We start from the raw sequence: 21,668 nt of genomic DNA, 5'->3' as shown, positions 1-21,668 counted from the left end.
CCCTGACGTTTCATCACCTCCTTAACAAAAGGTGTTTGTCGGGCCCGTGTCCTGTCAGCAGAGCTCCTTCTAAGTTCCTGCCTGCTGTTTGCCTCCTGTGACACACAGTGACTGAGGAGAGCAGGGGCAAATAATCTTAATGTGAATTAGTGAGTGCTAATACAAGGGCTAGTGCTTGGAAATAGGGTAGTTTTGACTTTGGGTCTTGAAAGAAGTAGTGGAAAGGCATGCTGCCTTAGAAGTGTGCATCGTGTGTCCAAACGTATTTGCTTCTTGCTGCCCAGTGCCATAATGTAACTTTGTGAGCGTTTCTTTATATCCTGTGTTTTCTTCTGTCTTTTTCCCCCCGAATACTGATTACTAATGGATACTCGTGTCATTCAGTGTCATTTTTTGTTCAAGAGCTACAGGTCCTGCTGGCTGGTGCTTCTGTGTTATAAATACAGGGCTGTAGGTTCTTGAGATGGCACTGAGAAATGACATAAGCCGTGCATCTCCGTGTCACTTATAGAAGGTACGTTTTCCTTCTTTTTTTTTTTTCTCCTTTTCAGTTCTTTCCCAGAATGTTGTGTTAAAAGAAACATTCAGTTTCTTTTAATATTCTGAAATATTTCTGAAATATTCTACCTAAGCAAGGTTTCCTGGGATCTCTTGTCTAGCTGTGAGCAGAAGGGCTGTCCTGGAGGTGGGATGGGAAGGAGCAGCTTATGCTCCTTGGAATATGGAGATTGACTCCCACACAAAACACACGTGGAAGATGAACTGGAGCAGAAGTGTTGTCCTCAGTTTTCACCTGCTCCCTTGTAAGGGTGTACTTTGCTGGCAGCAAATCTGCCAGGATGCATTGCTTCTGCTGCTGTGCAGGACTCCTCAGCTTCAGTGCGACCTGTAGGGACCACATCACATCACAGCAGTGCTGCCTGCTTCAGGCTGATGCTGCAGAACAGCATGGACACTAGGGCAGGTTGCAGAACAGAAGGAACAAAAAGGATGCTGTGTTTGTCTGCAAGTGAAAACAGCAGACAGCTCAGATGAGTAATCTTAAATTCTTTGAGATCAGAACTGAGGATGTTTTGGAGTCTGAAAAGGAGTGGGTGGAGAAGAAATGGAGAGTGACTGGTATCTGGGCAGCTCTGCCTGGAATTAGGGGAAGGAACACACCCACGTAGGTGTAGGAAAGCTGTGGAGGCAACCACGAGTCAGTACTGTGGGAAAGAACATGAGCAGAAGCAGTTCCTTGGGGAACTCAGGTAGGGGAAGCACTGATAGCAGTGGTTTGATGGCGTTTTTCATTGGCAGACATTGAGGTATGGCTGATGCATCTCTGCTCTTTTTTTTTTTTTTTTTTTTTGCTTTTAAATTATTTTTTAACATGCTTTGAAATAAGAACATTTTTTCATGCTTCTTCTGATTAAAAATAGAAAAATATGTTAAATTCTAAGAGTTGTAAAGATTTTTTTAATTTTTTTTTTTTTTTTTTTTTTTTGCAGCTGCCCTTAAGGGCATAAGTTCTCACTGCAGAGTGTTTGTGCATCACTAATCTCATTTAGCAGGGATTCTTCCCCCAAACAGTTCCCTGAGCTGTGCAGTATGATGAGTGCATGACACATCAGGCAGGGGCAGAAACATCTGTGTGAAGGGAGCTTTGTCACTTTGCTGTCTCTTGCTTTCGGATAATGAATACTTTGGAGAACTAAGCAGTAAATTGAATTGTCAGATTACTTTCTGCTTGCTGGGTTTTCCTTTCCCTAGAAGTGAGCAGAAAACAGTAGGTTGTACTGTTAAGGGAAACTGCAGTTTATGTGCTGAAATTCACATTTTCTGGTTCTGCAGCATCGGCATCAATTTGAGATCTGTCAGTCCTTTGTCAGTGCATTTGAAGCTTTGGATATGTGTTAACAAACAAGTTTCCCCCTGGCAGCAGCTGCCTGGCTCACTGTGACATGGGGACCCTTGCGGTACATCTGGCAGCAGGCAGTGGAAGAAGCAGGTGACATCATTTCTTAGTCAGATCTTTTTGCTTGGAACATTTCTCATCCCAGAGTTCTGCGTGGTCGTGTACTGATGAACAGAAATAACATTTCTGACTCCACGAAGGCTTTGCAGTCCTTGATGTGTGCTGCAGTTCGGAATGGGCTCAGTGAGGAGGAGTGCAGGTGGGTGAGGATGCGAGCAGTGTGTGTGTGTGCCTGCCCAGCTCAGCTGGGACTGGTGTGACCTCCTGCCTTTGATGGTCTCCCTTGCAGTGTGCCTGGAGGTGCAGAAGTGTATTGCTGAGAGCAGAAAGCTGGGATTCTTAAAGGCAACCAAAAAAGTGGGGCTTCAAGCTTACTGGAACTTTCTACTTCCTCTAGAGCTGGATGAAACACATCTAACAAACATTCCCGGGCACAAACTGGAGGGCTGTGCTTCTGCTTCAGGCTTTCAGTGTCCATTGCTATCAGCTGTCAAGCTGCTCACTGAGAAGTGGGATTGTCCTGGAGATTAGGAAATCCCCAGTGAGGATGAGTCTGCAGATTTTGAAGTTTGAACCTGATGCCTTCCTTCAGTTGGAGATCATCTCTGAGGTGTAACTGATGTCTGTTCAGACTTTGCTACTTGCAGGTGCCATCTCTGCTCTTCAGTTTTGCAGATGAGTGTTGTGTATGATACTCAGTCCACAAAGTATTGGACTGCAAATACTGCTGGAATATGAATGACTATCAGAGAATTAAATGTACTGTGTGGGTAGCAGGCTTCAAATTTTGGAGCTAAATGATACCTTCTGGTAATGTCTTCTGCTTCCAGGACGTTTTATTCTAGGATTATATGAGACATTTGAATGTGTGTATGTTGATGTTTGTGTCTCTGTGTGTGTATAGGTGTATTTTCAGGCTGCCTGCAGGTTCAGCCTGACAACCATGTGAGGGTTAGTTGTGGAAAGGGGAACTGCTTTGCTCAAAGCTGGCTTTACTAGGTGGATTAGTGGGATGCCCTCACTGGGAGACCAGTAGGAGACTTGGTGGAACTGTAACTACTGCAGTAACATTATTTAAACAGAAGGCTTAGAGGGTGTGACAAGCCTGCTGGGAGTTCTACAGTACAGGTTACCCCCAGTTAAGCTTGCAAGCTGTTGTCGTGTTTGTGTATGTGAAAGGAGAGGCTGGGAACACTGCAGAACTCTGGCTGAAGGTTGGCCAAAGCAGTTTAATAAAACAGCAGAAGCTGTGGAGCACATGAGTCATAGAATCATAGAATCACCGAGGTTGGAAAAGACCTCAAAGATCACCCAGTCCAACCGTTCACCTATTCCCAATAGCTCCTACTAAACCACGTCCCTCAACACAACATCCAGTCTTTCCTTGAACACCCCCAGGGTCGGTGACTCCACCACCTCCCTGGGCATCCATTGCAGTGCCTGACCACCCTTTCTGAAAAGTAATACTTCCTCATGTCCAGCCTGAATCTCCCCTGATGTAGCTTGAAGCCATTCCCTCTGGTCCTATCACTAATGATAGGACGTTAACAGCCTAAGAAGCCTGAGGTTATTGGATGGCTGTCCTGCAAGTCCATTTCACCTCCAATTCTAGCATGTGTATTGCTCTTACCAGGAAGATTTGGTATGCAGAGTCATGACCAGATGCTGTACGTACTGCTGAATTGCTTTTAACCTGAAGAGGAAAAATGAGATTCTTGTAAACATGGTTAATAATTAATATCAAAGTCTTTTAGAAGGGACAGTGAATTTAAGATTTGTGCTTCCCCTCATCTATCTGAGGCTGAAATAGGTCCTGATGTGCAAGGCACTTCCTTGTGTTTGGTTTGAAGCAACTGCTCCTGCATGTTGGGGCTGCGTTCTGTGGCCAAACAGATGTTGCATGTAATAGAGCACAGCCTTACAGTGTGAGTTATGAGTCTTTGGGGATGTTCACAGCTTCATGAGGAGAAAAGAGTCTTGGTATGGTGATACTATTGCATTAAACTAAATGACTTGCTAATAAATATCTAAGGTTTTTTTTTAAGCTAACAATTAGAGTGCTCTGCCTTAAAAAGCAATTAGATTTTTTTTTTAATGACCCATGAATTTGTTTAGAGTATTTGGAGGGGAAAAATGTAGATTTGCTAAGTAACCTATTGGTGTGTTTGGGACTGACTTCTCTGAGGTGAAAGGGCTGTCGTGTGTGTTCCTTTTGGCTTTCCTACTGTGATGTGATAGGAGTCTGCTTAGCCTTGTGTTCTAAGGTGAGCTTGGAACTGAGGTCCTGCAGAGCAGCCTTTCTGTACAAAAGTGCCTGTTAACAAAATCAAGTTTGGGGAAAATCTGTGGTAAAAGAGGATGAGATAAATTCTAAAAATCCTGTTTTCCATTGTCCAGCCTTGCTTCTGTTTGGAAGAGGTCAGCCAGGCTCTGGGGACGAGGGAGAGCTCACAAGGTACAGTAGGCAGCAAATCACCGTTATTTCAGTGGGTATGCCAGAGCCAAGAGCTTTCTTAGAATCATAGCACAGCATGGGGTGGATGGGATCTTAAAGATGGCCTGGTTCTAGCCCCTGCCTGTGGGCTGGTTGCCAACCATCAGCTCAGGCTGCCCAGGGCCCCATGCAGTCTGGCCTTGAAGCCTCCAGAGGTGGGGCGTCCACAACCTCTCTGGGCAGCCTGTGCCAGCACTCAGCACCCTCTGAGTAAAAAATGTCAACCTAACATCTCACCCAAATATCCTTTAAAGCTGTTCCCCCTTATTTTGTCACTATCAGGCCACCTAAAAGTCAATCCCCCTCCTGTTTATACGTTCCCTTCAATACTGGAAGGCTACAGTGAGCTCTTCCTGGAGACTTCTCCAGGCTGAACAAACCCAAATCCCTCAACCTTTCTTCATAGGGAAGCTGCTCCAGCCCTCTGATCATCTTAGTTGATCCCAGGTTGTTGGTTTCTGTAGGAGCTGGATGTTTGTGGTCCAGGGGCAGCAGGGCTAAGATGTCTATGTACAACTCGAACCCCAGTTCCTGAGCCTCAGTTCTTCTACATACAAATGATGATCCAGTATCATATATTATTCACATTTGTTTCTTTGCCACTTGATCCTCTAGCTTTAATATTCACTTGATCTCAGAATTAATGCATGCTGGGACTTTTGTGGGTTTTTTTTCTTTTTAAGTAGCAAAGTTTGTATTCAGGTAAGATGCATTCATGCTGTTCTGAGTAAGCTCTCAGCCTAAGTTTGGAAACCTTCGTTAACTAATTACATCTTACAGTCCTTCAGTGCTTCTCTGCAGATTTCACTTCATATTTCACTTCCTGCGTGTGGTCACAGTGACAAAATTGCTTCTGCAGAGGATTCAGATAGGTCTCATTTACAAAAAGCTTTATAGACTTTTAAGAGGTTCATGGGTTGTTGGTGTAGTTTGTTTTTTTTCCTAAACATTTTTCCCTATCTTTGTAGGATTTCACCTGCTAAAGAACACATCTTTATTTGCTAACAGCCTCCCATATTCTGCTGTTTGACTATGCTAGCGTTTTGTTTCTGACGTTTCTGAATACTGTGGATTTGCACTAAGTCTCTAATACAGGATGTTGGGGTTGCAGCTGTGTTGGAGGCTAACGTTGCAGATTGTGGCTGCGTCCATCATCGTTCTTAGTTTTCCTCATTTTTATGCCGCAAGGACGGTCTTTTCTGGAAGCAGAGGCCTCTGTGAAGATGAGGCAAACAAGTTGAAGCGATACTTCAAACAGGTCCTGTACCTTTGTTGAAACAAACCAAGAGTTTCTTCTAGGAGGTAGCTTGCATCTTCTAATAGAACTGCTCCCGTTTTTACTTCTTAAGCGAGCTCAGGCATGAGTGTTTTATTTACCCTGTAATGCAGTGCTTTACCTCATGGTGGGGATGGTGAGAAAACTTCTGCTTTTTTATTAGTCACAGTTATGTATTCTCAAAATGTAGATGATTATTAAAGCTGATATCCTGGAAGGATGGGCTGTCACGTGAGATTGTATATTCCTCATTTGTACCAAGGACTTTAAGTGTTTCTTTTCTTTTTTTCCTTACAGAAATGAAAGTTTAGAACGTGATTTGCCAGATAACAAAGATGGGAGCAAATAGCAGCAGCATCAGTGAGCTTCCAGACAATGAGTACTTGAAGAAGTTATCAGGAGCAGAGCCCATCTCTGAGAATGACCCCTTCTGGAATCAGCTGCTGTCCTTCAGCTTCACTGCTCCCACAAACAGGTACAGTGATGGAGTCTGTTGGGTAACTAAACCTTGGAAACATAGCCATAAAAGTGACAAGTCTAAAAGCAAACGAGTTGTTGTGCATTATTCCTGTTTGAGACAGCAGGGGAGTAAATGCCTGCCTGTAAACTGGACTTCTATTTCTGATTCTGAAATCTCTTACCACCGTGTTGTCTTTTTTGAGTTCCTTTCTTCCTTGTAGCTGCAATTGCTATTCATGCCCTCTGGCTGCTAGAAAAAAATCAACGATAGAGTTTGTAAGAGGATGTGAGTGTGTGTATGTGTTTGATTTTTTTGGAATTTTGTTTGTTTTGAATTGGCTTTTCTTGAGTAAGCCCCTTTTTCTGCAGTTGTTGAAGATTCTAATGCCAGTTTTAATTCCATTCTTCAACTTTGATTTGTTCACACAGAGCTCCTGTCAAAATAAGTGTTAATGAGATATTTTTTGGAAGGAGAAAAACTGACACAAGGTAACGAACACCGTGAGCTCCTGAGAATTTAATACAAATTAGTGATTGAATAAAGTTTCTGGTGAGGTTTGGCTCACATGTGGTGACATACTTCTGTGCAGTGTTTTGAGTGCTGCTCACAGTGGCTTTTGAAAGACAAAGAGCCACATTTATTTTCATAGCATCTAATAGCCTCCCATATTCTGCTGTTTGACAATGACTTTGACATTTCAAAGCTGGCAGATAATCTACCTGGCTTGTATTACTGTGCCTGTAAGCTGAAGTTCAGACACTTTGGAGGGAAAATGGTTAAGGTGAAAACCTCTATTTCTGTAGTGGTTGAGGAAGAGGAAGAATTTTGGCTTCTGCATGGAGAGAATAGCCAACAATTAACAGCAGAAGAGTGAAGGATTGTAGAGCTTGAAAAGGGCAGAACCCATTTGGCAGTAGATGAGAGAACAGCGCTTTTTTACTGTGTTCTCTGAGAAAGCAAGAATTCTGGTTGCAAGTGGACTGTAAACACAATGGGAAATATTGTGAGTTATGTCCTACTGTGCTTGGTTTTTTAGTTATATATGTATATATCAAACAGCAGCAATTTATTTTGATTGTTCCACTGCCCCTTTGTCTTACAAAGTAAAGAACTGTCTCACAGCTCAACTGGGAGCTTTTGATGTGCCTATTTCATGCTCTCAGATCCAGTGCAGAGTCGGCTTGTTTAGAAATAAAATAAAAAAAGACATATTAAAAAAAAAAAAGCCAAACAAACCCAAAAACTTTATCCAAAAGCAGGTTGAAGGCTTGATTAGCTGAACACCAGATGGTGCTCTTGCCTGGGAGCCAGGAGGGATCTATTTTTAGAGGCCTCCTTCGTGCAGTGTAATTGAAAGGAAGCTGATATTTCCCATTAAGTTGCATCTACCTGAGAGGGTGGTTTGACAAATGATGTCAAATGATGTTGGCTGCTCAGCATCCTCAGCCGTTGTCTAAATCAGATAACCTTGCCTGCAGGAGCAGAACAATAGAGGTCAGTGTTCATTTTAGAGATGGAAAGCTTGTGGAGTATCAAGTTTGTTTTAATGAGGCTTGAGTGGAGGTCATACGTTTGACAGCAGCGAGGTGCTGGGTTTTGGCAGTTATGGGAAGGAACCCGTTTTCACTTGCCAAGACAGAATTTAAAGTTTTTTTTTCCTCTTTGTGAATAATACTTTTTACACTGGGCTGCTGTAAGGTGTGTTTATAGTAGGTGATGGTTTGCAAGTGCTTTTGCGAGCCACACAAGTGCTGTGTTGTCTTTGTGGAGGTAGAGCAAAAGACCTTATTTCCTCATCTTTTTGCAGAGATGAGACTGACACAATCCCCAGGTAGAACAGGATCGTGTTCTCTGGATGCTTCTTTGGAAGTTGGTTTGTTCTATGTATGGCTGTAGGGAAAGAGGAAGAGGAAAAATACAAGCAGAGAAGGCAGTAGGGAAATGAATCCTCTTATTGGACCTAATACTTCCTGGGTTTGTTGTAGCACTGCATGATTTTAGCATTTGTTAGTTAGTAAACATGAAAAGCTCCAAATCGAGCTGTGAAACAGTTCTTTACTTTGTAAGACAAAGGGGCAGTGGAACAATCAAAATAAATTGCTGCTGTTTGATATATACATATATAACTAAAAAACCAAGCACAGTAGGACATAACTCACAATATTTCCCATTGTGTTTACAGTCCACTTGCAACCAGAATTCTTGCTTTCTCAGAGAACACAGTAAAAAAGCGCTGTTCTCTCATCTACTGCCAAATGGGTTCTGCCCTTTTCAAGCTCTACAACCCTTCACTCTTCTGCTGTTGACTTGAAAGTGTGCATCAAATCTTCAGGTGGCATTTAGGGAACAATAGAGTTTTTGAGGGATTTATCTTCCTCAATAGGGTAGAAAAGATGTAATGACCTGCAGTCTGTGTTTGGATGGGTTTGTAGTGACAGTCTGTATGCAAAATGTTCTTGCTGCTTGCTGTGCTGGGGTGTTTTAAAGCAGTAAGCTCTGCCAGTGTAAAGGCTGTGTTTTCAGACTCAGAATCATTTAGAATGGAAAAAACCTTCAAGGTCATCAGGTCCAGCCATCAGCCTGACCTGCAGAATCCCATCACTAAACCATGTCTTTGTTTCACAAGAGTCTCGATGCCTTTAAAATACAGCTAGTTGAAGCTACTTTCTTTAATGAATTCTGTGAAGTCAGGAAGCAAATTTCACCTTTAATGACAGTTTTGTTGAAGCCTGGGAGTATTCCCTCAACTTAAGAGAGCAAATTTGTGCTTTAATGAAGGACTTCGAAAATGCTGGCCAACAGATCACAGAGGAAGAGGGCATTCCTGTGAAGCCTAGAACTTTTTGTTCAAGTGTGAGGGAAGTAATCCTGCACCTCACGTTCATCTGGATCTAAGTTGTTGCCTTTCTTTTCTGAAAAGCTGTTCCCTCCATGTATTCCATGGGATCCTCCTGTGGTTACCTCATTGCAGTTAAGTGTAATGTGTTCAAAAGGATCGATTTAAATGCATTTTAGATGTTTTTGTCCCAAACAGTGATCTTAAGAGCATCTAACAAAGCAATCCCTTTCTTTGGATGTGGAGTTTTCAGAGGGAGCTAGTGCTTGCTTGAGCTTCAGTCCAGTCCTGTTCTTGCTGAAAAAGTTGAATGCTACCAGTGCTGCTGTTGGATTAGAAAGGGGGGATGTTTTAGTTTTAGCCTTCCAGTTCTATGCTTATTCGTTAAGAGAATGTCATCTCCACATCTCCCTTTGTGGATCAGTCTTTGGAGGTGTAATAGTTGCAGCATTAATTCTACTGGATTTCAGAACAACTTCTTTTCCTCTGTGCATGTGTTGGGGTGGTGTTCTGCTGCAGTATGCTCTCACTGGGTGTTCCTATTCCTTGAGTTGGGTGGTTGTTGTTGCCTAGTAATTGGGATGGCAAAGTTCAGATCTGTGTTCTTGTGCGAAGGAGAAGGAGTGGGTTGGTTTTTCTAGGTGTCAAAGCTCGTTTTTGTTTTGGTACCAAAAAGAATGGCTCAGATATTGAAAGTGTTGCTGAAATTCTGAAGGTCTTGCTTGGTTTGGTTATTGATTCTGACAGTTTGTTGAAATTTGAGTATTGTGTGCTTGAGGGAAGGGGGAAAAAAAAATTCCTGTAAGAATTAATACCTTGAGTATTAGGGGAAAAAGTGAACTGCAATTAGGATTAAAGTATACACTTAAGGTTTAAATTCTGAAGCAACTGCAGTAATCGCTCTGCTTGTATTCTAGGAGTACGGAGCTTCTTCGGGTGGTGGGAGGTGGATGGTTTTAGTTGGGTTTTGGTTATTTAGTATCTGAGAGCTCTCTGGTGGGTTGGTGTCCAGGGTAATGCTCACCATGCTTGTAATTGCTCAGAAGGAGCACATCCTGGTGACAGCAGCCAGATGGACAGATTTAGATGCTTAAAATAGATATATCTTTGTCTCACCCCGGGCCTAGCAAATAATGTTGTCGGAAGCTGTTGACAAGGCATTCTGGTTTTGTACCACTTGCTTTTAATTACTCTGCATGCTTTTAGCATTGAAACAGGAGACCACCTTTGAGACTGATCTTAATGTTTTAAAGCACAGATCTGAGTATGTTTTCTGTTTCTGAGACTTATGTTTGAAAGCAATTTTTGAAAGAGGAAAAAGGCCAGCATTTGATGTTAATGAAGCCGATCTTCATAATGTGAAAATGTCTTAAGATGCTCAGCTGTAGGTGCAGAGCTGCATGCTGCCAGCTCACTGCACACCAAGTTACTCTGATCCACAGAGTAGCTACAGGCATACCAAAATGTTTGTTTCTGTGTTGAGGTCTCTCCTATTGAAAACCTCTGAAATAATTCTATCAGTTGCTGTTCCTACCAATATCCTTATCTTTTTGTCTTCTGTCTCAGCTGTTTTTGTATTAATCAGGTTACTCATTGGGAAATGTAATCCTAATGCTTGGGAAGCAACAGCAATTTTGGTAATCTAATTAGGACAGTATTAAGTTTTGCAGTATTACTATATTACACCTTTCCAACAGGGAAAGATACTTCTCCGGTGAAAAGCACTGTAATTAAAAGCCTGTAAAGAGAGCTGAAAATTTTTTTTTGTTTCAGGTTGATGATTTACAATAAATGTTTCTCATACTGAAACATATTTCTGCTTGGAGATATTTCCTTTCTTACATTTAATGACATGTCAGCTGTATGTCTTCTCCCATAAGTCCTACTCCAGCTTAAAACCAATGATATTGAGAATGATGCTGGGTGCTGTAGGCTCGCTCAGGTTTTGAGATTGTCCAGGCTATTATTGATTTCAGTTGCAAATTAATGAAAAGAAACATTAGCAGGTAATTATATAAAAATTTGGATACAGAAGATGTCTTGGCAAGAATTGAGGAAGATGAGTCATTAAGTCATTACTATAATGGCTGGGAATGAAAGATGGGAAAGAGGAGAGCTGAAGGAGGAGTAGTGTTACAGAGCTGCTGAGGGCAGGAGGGAGCTTTAGGGCTTGCCTTACCCTATGCCTTGCTGGAAGCAGGTCAGCCAGAACAGCGTGCCCAGGGCTGTGCCCTGTTGGGTTTTAAGCCTTCACAAACTGAAAGCAAGCTGTTCTGGTAATTGATTGTCCTTAGAATGAAATGGTTGTTTTTTATGTTTCAGTAGAATTGTGTGTGTTTCAATACAGGCTACTTAGAATGTATGTAAGTATTTTTGCTTGAAAGTATATTTAGTTTTAGTATTTGACTGTGTTGTGGAGGTGATTTCTTACATGCTCAGGCATCCTAAGGTAGGGAGGAGGAAAATTTTGTCTCTTTTCTCCAAGGAGCTGTTCAGCTTTGGCCACTCTTGGAAATCATGTCTGCCTAAATAAGCTACAGATCTAATCCAGAGATCCTGTGGAAGCTATTGAGGTCTTTCTGGGAACATGAAAATTGGCCTGACCAAATCCATAGAGTTCTGTCATGGTCTCTGAATTGTGGGTGAATAGGAGAGGAGAGTCAGCTAGAGCACTTACAGAGAAGTCTTCCTATCCCATTAAGTTACTCTTTTTAATGCCTTCTCTTATTCAGATCATGTGGATGATATGTGAATACTGTGTGTTACTGTAATTGCAAGCTGAGAACATGCAAAAATGTGGGGCAACGTCTGGGTGCAAAACAGGATTAGGAAATCCAAAGAAGTACAGAATCAAGGGGCTATATATTGGATCACATCAGTGTATTTCAGTGGTATTTGTCATTTTGAAAGCATCAAACTTGCAGTGTAGCTAATGCCTAATTTCAGTGACGTCAAACCAAGCACGACAGCATCAAAGCCACAGGGGTAATACTGGTAACAAATGCTTCAGTGATGTCTCATTGACAATTAATTTCTGAATATCAGTTTCCTGTCTTAGTAGTTCATAGAATTTAGCACAGATTTTAGTAGTTCATAAGATTTAGTAGTTCATATGTTTCTATGGTTGTTGTACTTCAAATGCATATTCTACTGCTCAGTAGCTATGTAAACTAGCTAATGTGTTGTTAAAATGAAGTGCTCTGTAGCAATGTTTCACTGTTTTGTAATGAATTTTCTCTTCAAGTAATGGAACTTGAATTGCTAATGGAACCGTTTTTTCCCCTCCCCACAGTGCTGACTTAAAACTTTTGGAAGAAGCAACCATCTCAGTCTGCAAATCTTTAGGTGAGAAACTGACATCTTGTTTCCATCTGGCTGAGCAAAAATGTTAGCAACATAGATGTACACATTCACATCTTTTGTATATGTAACTGTATGTGTTCTACTGGCAAGATTAGAATAGTGTCAAGTGTGTTTATGTATTCCAAGCCTTTAGAAAGCTAACTTTCCTTTTGTAAAACATGAAATGATTGAAAGGTTTAAAACAAATAACTCCGTCCTTGCTACCTCTTTTTCCTCCTGCCCTCAAAGATAATCTGTGAGGGAGAATTAATCAGGGGTGAAAGGAAGGAATAATATGAATGTGGTCAGTGATATTACAAAGAAGTTGCAAGTAGTGGAAACCTGCTTCCTGATAGAGAGCTCTATGCAAGCCTTGCAAAGGGAGCCATAGAAGCTTCACACTGGAATATTTTTAATTCAGAACAAAAATTATTTTAGAGAACAATCATGGAGTAGTAAAGCATGTAGTGGAAAATCTTAAAAACAGAGTAACCACTGTTTAGGAAAACAAGTATCATACTTTCTACAGAAATACTTAAGGCATTGACGTCTGTTTTCATTCTACATACAGTTTGAACTAAATTGTCTCAACTTACAAGTGCTATTTAATTGTGTCTTTGCAATTCCTCATCTAGTGGAGAAGAATCCTCGAACAGGAAACCTTGGCTCGTTGATTAAAGTCTTTCTTTCTAGAACCAAAGAATTAAAAATATCAGCAGAATGTCAAAAGTAAGTACTGGCAGAAAAGGTGGGTGCACCTTTTCACACTTCAACTTTCAATTTTTTGCTGGCTTTGGAGTTATGCTCTACCAGTTAACATAGTTACTGAACAAAGTTAAACTTCCCTTAAGTCATTGTTTGAAATTAGGAAAGTGTCTAACGCTTTATCAAGCAGAGAGTATGAAGCATAACTGATGAATGTATTATCTGAACAAAAGAGTATTTGTCTTCCCTGCTAGGTAAGCACATTTGTAGGTGAAAATGATGTGACTTCAGGTTAATTTCTGCCTTCCCAATTATGCACTCCTGGGGGCTTGCTGTCCTAATTTTCTCTGGGTGGACCCCATATGGGCAGTAAGCATGCTGTGTTTCCAGGCTGGAAGTTGAGAACCCCAAGCTCTTTGAGGTGGTTTTATGTGGGGGGCCGACTATTGCGTGGTAGGAAACTTAATGATAGGTGTAAGGGTTCAGATAAGAGAATGTTTATTTTTCAAAGGAGACATTTAATCTTAAGTTATTGATTTTGAGATATTTGAAAGTCACCTGACTTTTTAGCTAAATCCTGATTTATGAAGGCCCTCAGAAATTATTTTCAGATTTGATTGGTTTGAGCAGAAACATCTATATATGGATACTGCTTTCAAGCTGTGTTATGCAACTGTTGTTCAGCAGCAGGAAAGAACAAGAGGTTATGAATGTAGCATCATACAGCTCTTCCAGGAAGCTTTCTGCAATTGTTCCCCCGTAACCTTTGGTAAATATTTGACTCCCATCAGAGAGAGAAAGAAGATGTTCTTTTTAATGCCTCCTTGCTGCCAGAGCTGCTCTGCTTATATCTGGAGAGCAATGCTACTCCTTCCTGGATGGCTTCTGCTTATTTAATCCATCAGTGCATCAACACAGCTTGATGTTGTGCTGTTGTATGGGCTTCCTAGTGCTCACTTGTTGTTACTCAAGGAAATGTAATGAAGCCGTAGCCTCCCTGCATTCAGAAGGTTAATGCTTTAGAGCACTTCAGCTTTTCCTTGCTTCAGCCATAGGAACTCTTCTGTTAATGTCATGTATCTTGTGATCATTGCTTTCATTGCTTTTAATGCACTTTTCCAAATTGTGTTACTGATTCCTGTTTCTGCTTCCTTTCCAGTCACCTCTTTATTTGGCAGGCTCACAATGCATTATTTATTATCTGCTGCTTGCTGAAAGTGTTCATCAGTCGGATGTCAGAAGAGGAACTGCAACTTCATTTTACTTACGAGGATAAAACACCTGGCTCATATGGTAGGTATCTGCTGCTGAAATTGGGCAGTACTGATGTTAGATGTGTGTCGTACCCCCCAGGACACCCTGTGAGATTGAAAGTATGTAGGCAGTAGTAAAACTGGCTTTCCTCTTTCAAGTCTGAAATAATTAGGTGTAAATTATCTTCCTTTTTATCTAGCATATGAAGGAGGATGGCTTTAAAGTGTGCTGAGAGCTTTTAGAGACTTGTTTACTGTTGTCTTTTGCTAGAATTAAACATCTGTTTACAAACTGTTAGTACACTACAGGTTCTCATGGCAAACTAGCCCTCTTCTTGAGCTGTGTTCACGTTGTTAGGATACACAGGATGGCCTCTAACCCAGTGGGAGGAACAAACGAGAATGGAGTGTAGCTTTTCTACCACTACTGTGAGACTGACACTGGAGGAGTTGTTTAGGAGACTGGATTCCTTGTATTTGCGGAGATTGGAGGATGTTACTTTTCTTACCTCAACTGTTCACCGCTTTCAGTGACATCAGGGCATTAATGTCATTTTTTTCTCCCTTCCTGGGGCTTAGAAGTTGCCTTCCCTTTGTGGTTCTGTAAGTTGATTGCCTCTTGTGGCCCTGCACATGCACTTCACTCCTCTGTTCTCTCATCTGCAGGAAGCTCTATGGAGGAAAGAGATGTAGATCGTGTTACTTGGTTCTCTTTCTTCTGATGATAGAGGAAGAGGAGAAGTATTCCTTGTAGAACACCACTGGAACATAAGATCCATTGTTGTTCTTATGCCTTGGAAGTAGTGTAGCCATACTTCAGGAGAAGGGTATTATAGAAATAAATGTACTCTTTGGTTTACCTTCTCACATTCCATAAGTCAGTAACAGCTAGGAAATAGAATTACTATGATTTTTAGAAATATTGACAGTTTTTTGATCCCTCAAAAGGCAGAAGATAAAATTGAGCTGGTGGACAAAACTTCTACCAAAGTATTGGCAAAGTGTATTTAAATAGAATGTCTTAAAGGGAAAAAGTCCTCCCCAGGAAAAAAAAAAAAAAGAAAAAGTGTTAAACAAGAACAATGGCAGCAAAGGAATGGCTTTGTTGTAAGAGCACTCCTGCTGTCATCTGTTTGAAAAGCAAACCGAAGTGACTAACCAGGAAAGTCTTCTGAGCATGAATGTGTTCAGTATTCTGTTGACAGCAAAAAGAAAACCCATGTGTTGTCTGCTACAAAGCTTTGTGTAGCACTGTGTCAAGACACCTTTGCAGAATACATGGTGGATAATGCTGGCAAGACAACGTTGGTCTCTTTAGCTTTGTTTTAAGACACTGATGACTTTGTAGTTGTGTATGTGTTGCATAAAGCCAAAAACGGTTTGGCCAAAAAGGATTGGCATCAGAATGCTGATACTGTGCAAGTGAATTGTGAAAGAGTAACCAAAAATTTCTGAAAGTGGACTTCCCTCATCTGTCAGTCCAGCAAGGAAGGACACCACTCAGAATGCCTGACAGCTGCTTGCTCACTAAATAGTGAAAACTGCTCTTGAAAATCTGTTTTAACTCCTTGGCGCCTGCCAGTGCTCTGGGGAAATCAACTTATGATGCCAAGGGATTAAGTACTGCATGTTGAAATGGTTTAATGTATTTAAACTGAGGTGAGTAATCTCCAAGAATGAGGTCAGCTAACTGGTGCAGCAGCAAGTGGTGCCTGCTCTTTGCACTGTGTCATGGCAGATTGTTTGAGGGTTGAGAGCTGTTTACTGAAAAAAAAAAAAGCCTGCCTACCTCTTGTTTCAGTGTAGCACAGGAAAACAGATGGAAATGCTGACAACTTTTGTTAGGGCATCAGCAATCTTTATTCCTCATGCTGGGAGTTCCTTGTTGTGCAGTGTTTGAAAAGAAAAAAACAAAAACAAAGTGACTTGCCACTGGGATAGATCCATGTTTATCCTATCTTTAGTAGCACTCGACTGTAATTCTCAGTGATGTTTACTTGTGGTAATTTTATGCACTTTGATGGCAAATGTGCTTAGCAGTTATCTTGGAGCTGAATGGTAGCTGGATGTTCTTGATTAGGAAGAGGATTGTGTGTGGTCTGCTGGCTAAGGCAGGAGACTGAAGGCAGGAAACCAGTTCTCTGTCCCTGCTCAGCTGTGGGCTGAGGCCGGTGCTGCTCCTGACCTGTGTTTCCAGTTGGAATACCTTCTTCAAGGTACTGGGTTTTATAGCATGCTGTGTTCACGTAGCCAGCATTTCTTCTTCCTAACAAGTCCTTCAGATAATGTTTTCAAGTATGTACTGTGTGGTCTTCATACTTACCAATGTGAAAAGTGAAGTATAATTTGCAGAGCGTAATGGAATGCTTTCGTGTTAGGGTTCATTAAAGTAAACAGAAAAAAACGTTTCTTTTATTTTCATAATGATGTCTGGCTTTCTACAGCATATATTTCATTCTTTAGAATACAATTTGTTCTGAAGCTTACACAGATTTATTTATACAGATTTATTAATACTTTCTGTTTGCATCCATCAGTGTTTTTTGTGGGAAAGCATAACCATTCAGCTTAAACCTCTGGAGTTGTTTTGTTTCCCTGTTTAAACTATCAGCATCGCGTTCTTTTTCCTTTTAGCTTGTGAATCCATCCTAGTATCATGTGAGAATAAGCAGAGAACCTGTTAGCTCAGAGAGCCTAGCCACATTGTCAGCTCACTCAGTTTGCTCGCTGTGCAGTCACAACATCAGCACCTGCTGTGTGTTTGGTATTTCAGGCAGAACTTTATATGACAGTAATGGTCTGCGGAAATATCCTTGCCATGGGCTTTTGAGAAATGCCTTCTCTTCTGACATAATTGCTGTTGTTTAGGTGGTGCTTTACCTGGCTTACCTGGAAGAATCGCCTCCCAGTTTTTACAGTTTTCTGTAAAAACTTTCTTTTACAGTTCGCTTTCAATCTTTCTAAATGTTCAGTTTATGCTTTTTCCTGCTGGAATGTATTTAAGTTTGGAAGAAAGCTCTGTAAGATGTGATTACTGGAGTTTTTCTCTTTGCAGAAAGGTTAAGTACAAAGGTACGTTGCAGCCTACCTTCATGGTGTTCTAATGAACAAGTGGCACGGGGCTGAGCCTCTGCTGCAGGAGGGTTTACTCAGACTCTTCACAGAAGTTCTCACCCACTGGCAGTTTTCAGGTGGTTCCTTATGCCTGGAGGAAGTACGCCCTTTGTCTTCACCCATAATTGAGAAGTTGGATGCAGCTCTGGAGATGATTGCACAACTTCAGTTGTAGGAAAATCCTCATTGACACTTAAACCACATCCTTTAAGTTTCATCTAAAAATCACTGGTATCAGTCAGTGCTAAATTAGGCTTGGCACATGCTGAAGCTGGAGTAAGTCTTCAGATTGTTTAGCTTTTGGTAAGGCTTCTGTTGCGTATATCCCTTAATATCTTTGGGTTTTTCAACTGTATTGTGATTGAGAAGTATGGGAGAGATTGGCATGTGCTACGTATTGTATTCTAAAGCAAACTGTGGATTCATTTAGCTTATTCCTTGACCTGTAATAAACTTTATTCGTTTTCAGTGTAGAAGTTTTTAGCATGGAGTTGCCAAAGACTGTATTTGGTACGTTATAACAAATGTAGAGGAATCCCAAAGTGCCTGTTGCCTTGGAAAGAAAGCAGCTGAAAATGTACAGTTTGTTTGACACGCAGTGGTCTTGTTTTATCTTGGCAGACAACTGTGGGCAGAGGGGCATGGAGGACATGGGAGGGGAAATAAACAACCATACATTCACCAGAGCCCCTCTAGACTTGCAGGTTATTGCGTACAGGAAAAGAAGGGTAGCATTAGTTCATGCATTCATTGTTAGCACTGCTAAGGGAAAGCTGGGAACCCTTGGGAGTTGAAGATCTAACCACAATACCCAAAGATGCTTTGAGTCTGTGGGTTGTACAATTAACTGCATGTATGAGGCTTTAAGTACCGTTGCATGAGTAATTTGACTTATTGCTTTAGTGGTGTCCAGGTTCTATCCAATCTATAGGAGCAATAGGACAGCAAAACAGGTGGCATCTAAGGTGGAGTTATACCTTGCTGTGTCAGTATGTTACTAATGTTGGGCACGTCCTGCTGCTGTAGCTCAGATTGGGTTGTGACAACGTAGCATGTTGGTATTTGAGAAGCAGTGCTGTTTTATTACCTATGTGAGATCCCATATCGTGGCTCTAACCTTGTCTGGAAGGATTCGCCCTGTACTTACTTTCCCAAGGCTTTCCATGGATCCAAGTGTGTGATCTGTGAACATGAGTAAGCGTTGTGTGTATTGTCTTTATCCTGCTGTTGAAAAAGATACTGTTTATGAAAACACGGAGTGTTCCATGTTTATGGCTTGCTCTCACGTTATAGATTTGGCATGCGTCTGTGTCATTGTTTGGAAAGACAAGAATTAAGCGAGAATGCCCGTGCCCCAATGGGGGAAAGGATACATTAATTACTCTGGTGGAATGACATTGATTACAGCCACTAAGGTTTTTAGGAAAAAAACTTTGAGAGCAGAGCAGGAAAGGAAAGGCAAGCATCTTCCATCCTGCGTAATTGTCCCAATCCTGTGTTTCTTGCATTAGTTTAAATATAAAGTGTGAGGAAAAGCCCTCTTTAGTATTCAAATAACATTGCTCACTCTTCAAATAAGTTGTGTGATAAACAATATTCTCAAAATGCACTGTTGTTACTTTTCCTGTCCTTTTTCTTCTTGCTTTCCTCAACCATTAACAGAAAAAAAAACCCAAACACAATAGGACCCTTTTGATGTGGAGCAGTCTTGCTTTATCAGCATTTTATAGATTCAAAAAGCTTTTCAAAAGTGACACCTTCAGGTGCCTTTAGCACACACTATTTGGGCTTCGTTGTGGCAGTGGTTTCTGTCTGATGTTAAATGTTCCTAGCAGCTCTTGTTTTCAGCTAACAGGAGCTATGCTGTGTTGCTCTTGGATTCTATATGAAGGAAACCACGTTTCTGTTATTAAAAAAAAAAAAAACTCACCTCACTTTGAATGTGCAGTTCACTAGGTGACAATTGTTAATGTGTTTTTAATAAACTGATTGTGGAAAGAAATACTTCTGCTTTATTGTGAATATAAAAACTTTGATATGTTTGTTGAAATCGAGTTTTTGGAGTTACAGATTTTTTAGTTTGGGTTAAGCAGAATAACACTGTCATAACCTGCAGGGCTGTGTTTATTGCATGACCTACTTATTTGAAAGCACAAAGTGAACAAGAATTGTGTGTTCATTGTGCTGCAATGCTGCAGTGCCTATTTGGCAGCGCAGAGGAAAAAGCTTTGCTTGCTCCTAGGCATTCAGCACTGTTAAATCCCTTTGCTTCAAAAGATTACTTTTTTGAAGTATTGCTCAGTGCATGTTAGACAAATGTAACTTCTTTCTGTCTTTGCTTATTCTTCACTTGCTATTAAAAAAAAATGGGGAAACAAGCAGTGCAGAGGATTTTGAGAGGAGACTTGAACTGTGGGCTCATTGAAGTCCTTAATTATCAGTCAGTCAGATTGTCTGAGAGAGCACGATTAAATATGAGCTTAGGTAAGCAGTGAGAACTTCCAATTGTTAGTAGCTATTTGTTTTGCACGTAAAAATCCTAGCATCACTGGTGATAATCCAGCCCTGCAGAGAAGGACCTGGGGGTCCTGATAGATGAAAAGCTGAACATGAGCCAGCAGTGTGCTCTTGCAGCTCAGAAACCAAATGGCATCCTGGGCTCCATCAGCAGAGGGGTGGCCAGCAGGGACAGGGAGGTGATTGTCCCCCTCTGCTCTGCTCCTGTGAGGCCCCATCTGCAGTACTGTGTCCAGGTCTGGAGCCCCCAGCACAAGAAAGACAGGGAGCTGTTGGAGAGGGTCCAGAGGAGCCACAGAGATGATCAGGGGACTGGAGCACCTCCCCTACGAGGACAGGCTGAGGGAGCTGGGCTTGTTCAGCATGGAGAAAAGAAGGCTGCGGGGTGACCTCATGGCAGCCTTTCAGTACCTAAAGGGAGCCTGCAAACAGGAGGGGAGTCAACAATTTGAAAGGGTAGATAACGGCAGGACAAGGGGAAATGGTTTCAAGTTGAGGGAGGGAAGATTGAGGCTGGATGTCAGGGGAAGTTCTTTGCTATGAGAGTGGTGAGGTGCTGGAACAGCTGCCCAGAGAGGCTGTGGATGCCCCGTCCATCCCTGGAGGTGTTCAAGGCCAGGTTGGATGGGGCCCTGGGCAGCCTGGGCTGCTATGAAATGTGGAGGTTGGTGGCCCTGCATGTGGCAGGGGGTTGGAGCTTCGTGATCCTTGAGCTCCCTTCTAACCCTGGCCATTCTGTGATACTGTGAATCCCAAATGCTTTTTATTTAATGTAAAAATGCTGTAGTTCTAAATCTAACATTTCTTCTAGTGTTCGTCCCTGAATTAGAAATGTTCATCATCTGAACCTATGTTTAAATCTGTTTAAATCTAGGTTTGTTTTTTTTTTTTTTTGTTATCTGAAAATCCAGAAAACCTTTGCTATGATTCATTTTCAGGAACAGAATGTGAAGACCTCATAGAAGAGCTGCTGTGCTGCCTCATCCAGCTCATTGTTGAAATTCCCCTCTTGTAAGTTGGCTCTGTTATCTTCAACCTCCCTCAATAAGCTGAACGTTTGAGAGAATATAAACATGCAATGATGAGATCTTAGCATTGAATGCTTAGATTTGAATGCTGCATGTGGTGATGAAGTACTGATAATGATAACCCACAGCCATGAGTTTGGAAGAAAGATGTGGTCAGCATTGTGCACCCAGCTCAATCCATCTGGAGAAGTTGTTCTGTTTGCTTCATTTGAGATATGATGATCCCACATTCCATGGCTGTATGTGCCACAAAACATAGCTAATTTTCTTTTTACAATTGGTAGTTTTAAATGAGGGTAAACTTTCTTTGTTCTTTAGGAATAAAAATGTTTTTCCACCTCTGCCTAGATTAACTTTGACTTTTTTCTAGTATGAACTTCAGCAGAGGTCATGTCAGCAATTGCTTTTGTGTTTAAATTGCATTGTTGTCTGTGCCTAAAGCGTGTCTCTTCAATTAAAGCATCGCAGCTTTGAAAGAGTTCCTGAGTGTTTAGTATAGCGTGGTATGTAACTCTGATTTATTTTATACTTTGTATTTCTTCTTGGTTGGGAAGCAGACCAAGATGCAACAGTTGAAACATTGCTCTCCTTAAGTACAATCACCTCAGCATTGTGTGAGGTTTGGGTAGTATTGTGTAACAAATTAGCAGTGTAATTTAGTGCCCTTCTGCAAAGTTGGTGAGTAT

General features: G+C 41.4%; 1 protein-coding gene across 3 annotated transcripts in view; it reads left to right on the top strand.

Moving 5' to 3' along the window:
• Nucleotides 1–21,668, top strand: part of DYM (dymeclin) — a 149,315-nt gene that overhangs the window by 1,848 nt on the left and 125,799 nt on the right. Inside the window, exons 1-7 of one of the 3 annotated variants that reach the window (XM_042862321.1) lie at nt 403–514; nt 4,355–4,412; nt 6,025–6,202; nt 12,316–12,368; nt 13,001–13,094; nt 14,230–14,363; nt 20,893–20,965. In XM_042862321.1, coding sequence (XP_042718255.1) covers nt 6,063–6,202; nt 12,316–12,368; nt 13,001–13,094; nt 14,230–14,363; nt 20,893–20,965 — 494 coding nt within the window. In that variant the 5' untranslated portion in view covers nt 403–514; nt 4,355–4,412; nt 6,025–6,062. Of the gene's footprint in view, nt 1–402; nt 515–4,354; nt 4,413–6,024; nt 6,203–12,315; nt 12,369–13,000; nt 13,095–14,229; nt 14,364–20,892; nt 20,966–21,668 lie in introns of those variants that run through there. The other 2 variants (XM_042862322.1, XM_042862320.1) reach the window with 2 other exon arrangements.

The sequence above is a fragment of the Lagopus leucura genome, unplaced genomic scaffold (genome assembly GCF_019238085.1).
Source record: "Lagopus leucura isolate 7727_CA_CO unplaced genomic scaffold, USGS_WTPT01 Super-Scaffold_650, whole genome shotgun sequence".
Classification (NCBI taxonomy): Eukaryota; Metazoa; Chordata; class Aves; order Galliformes; family Phasianidae; genus Lagopus; species Lagopus leucura.
Note: the sequence above shows the minus strand (reverse complement) of the source record. Positions and strands in the feature narration are given on the sequence as shown.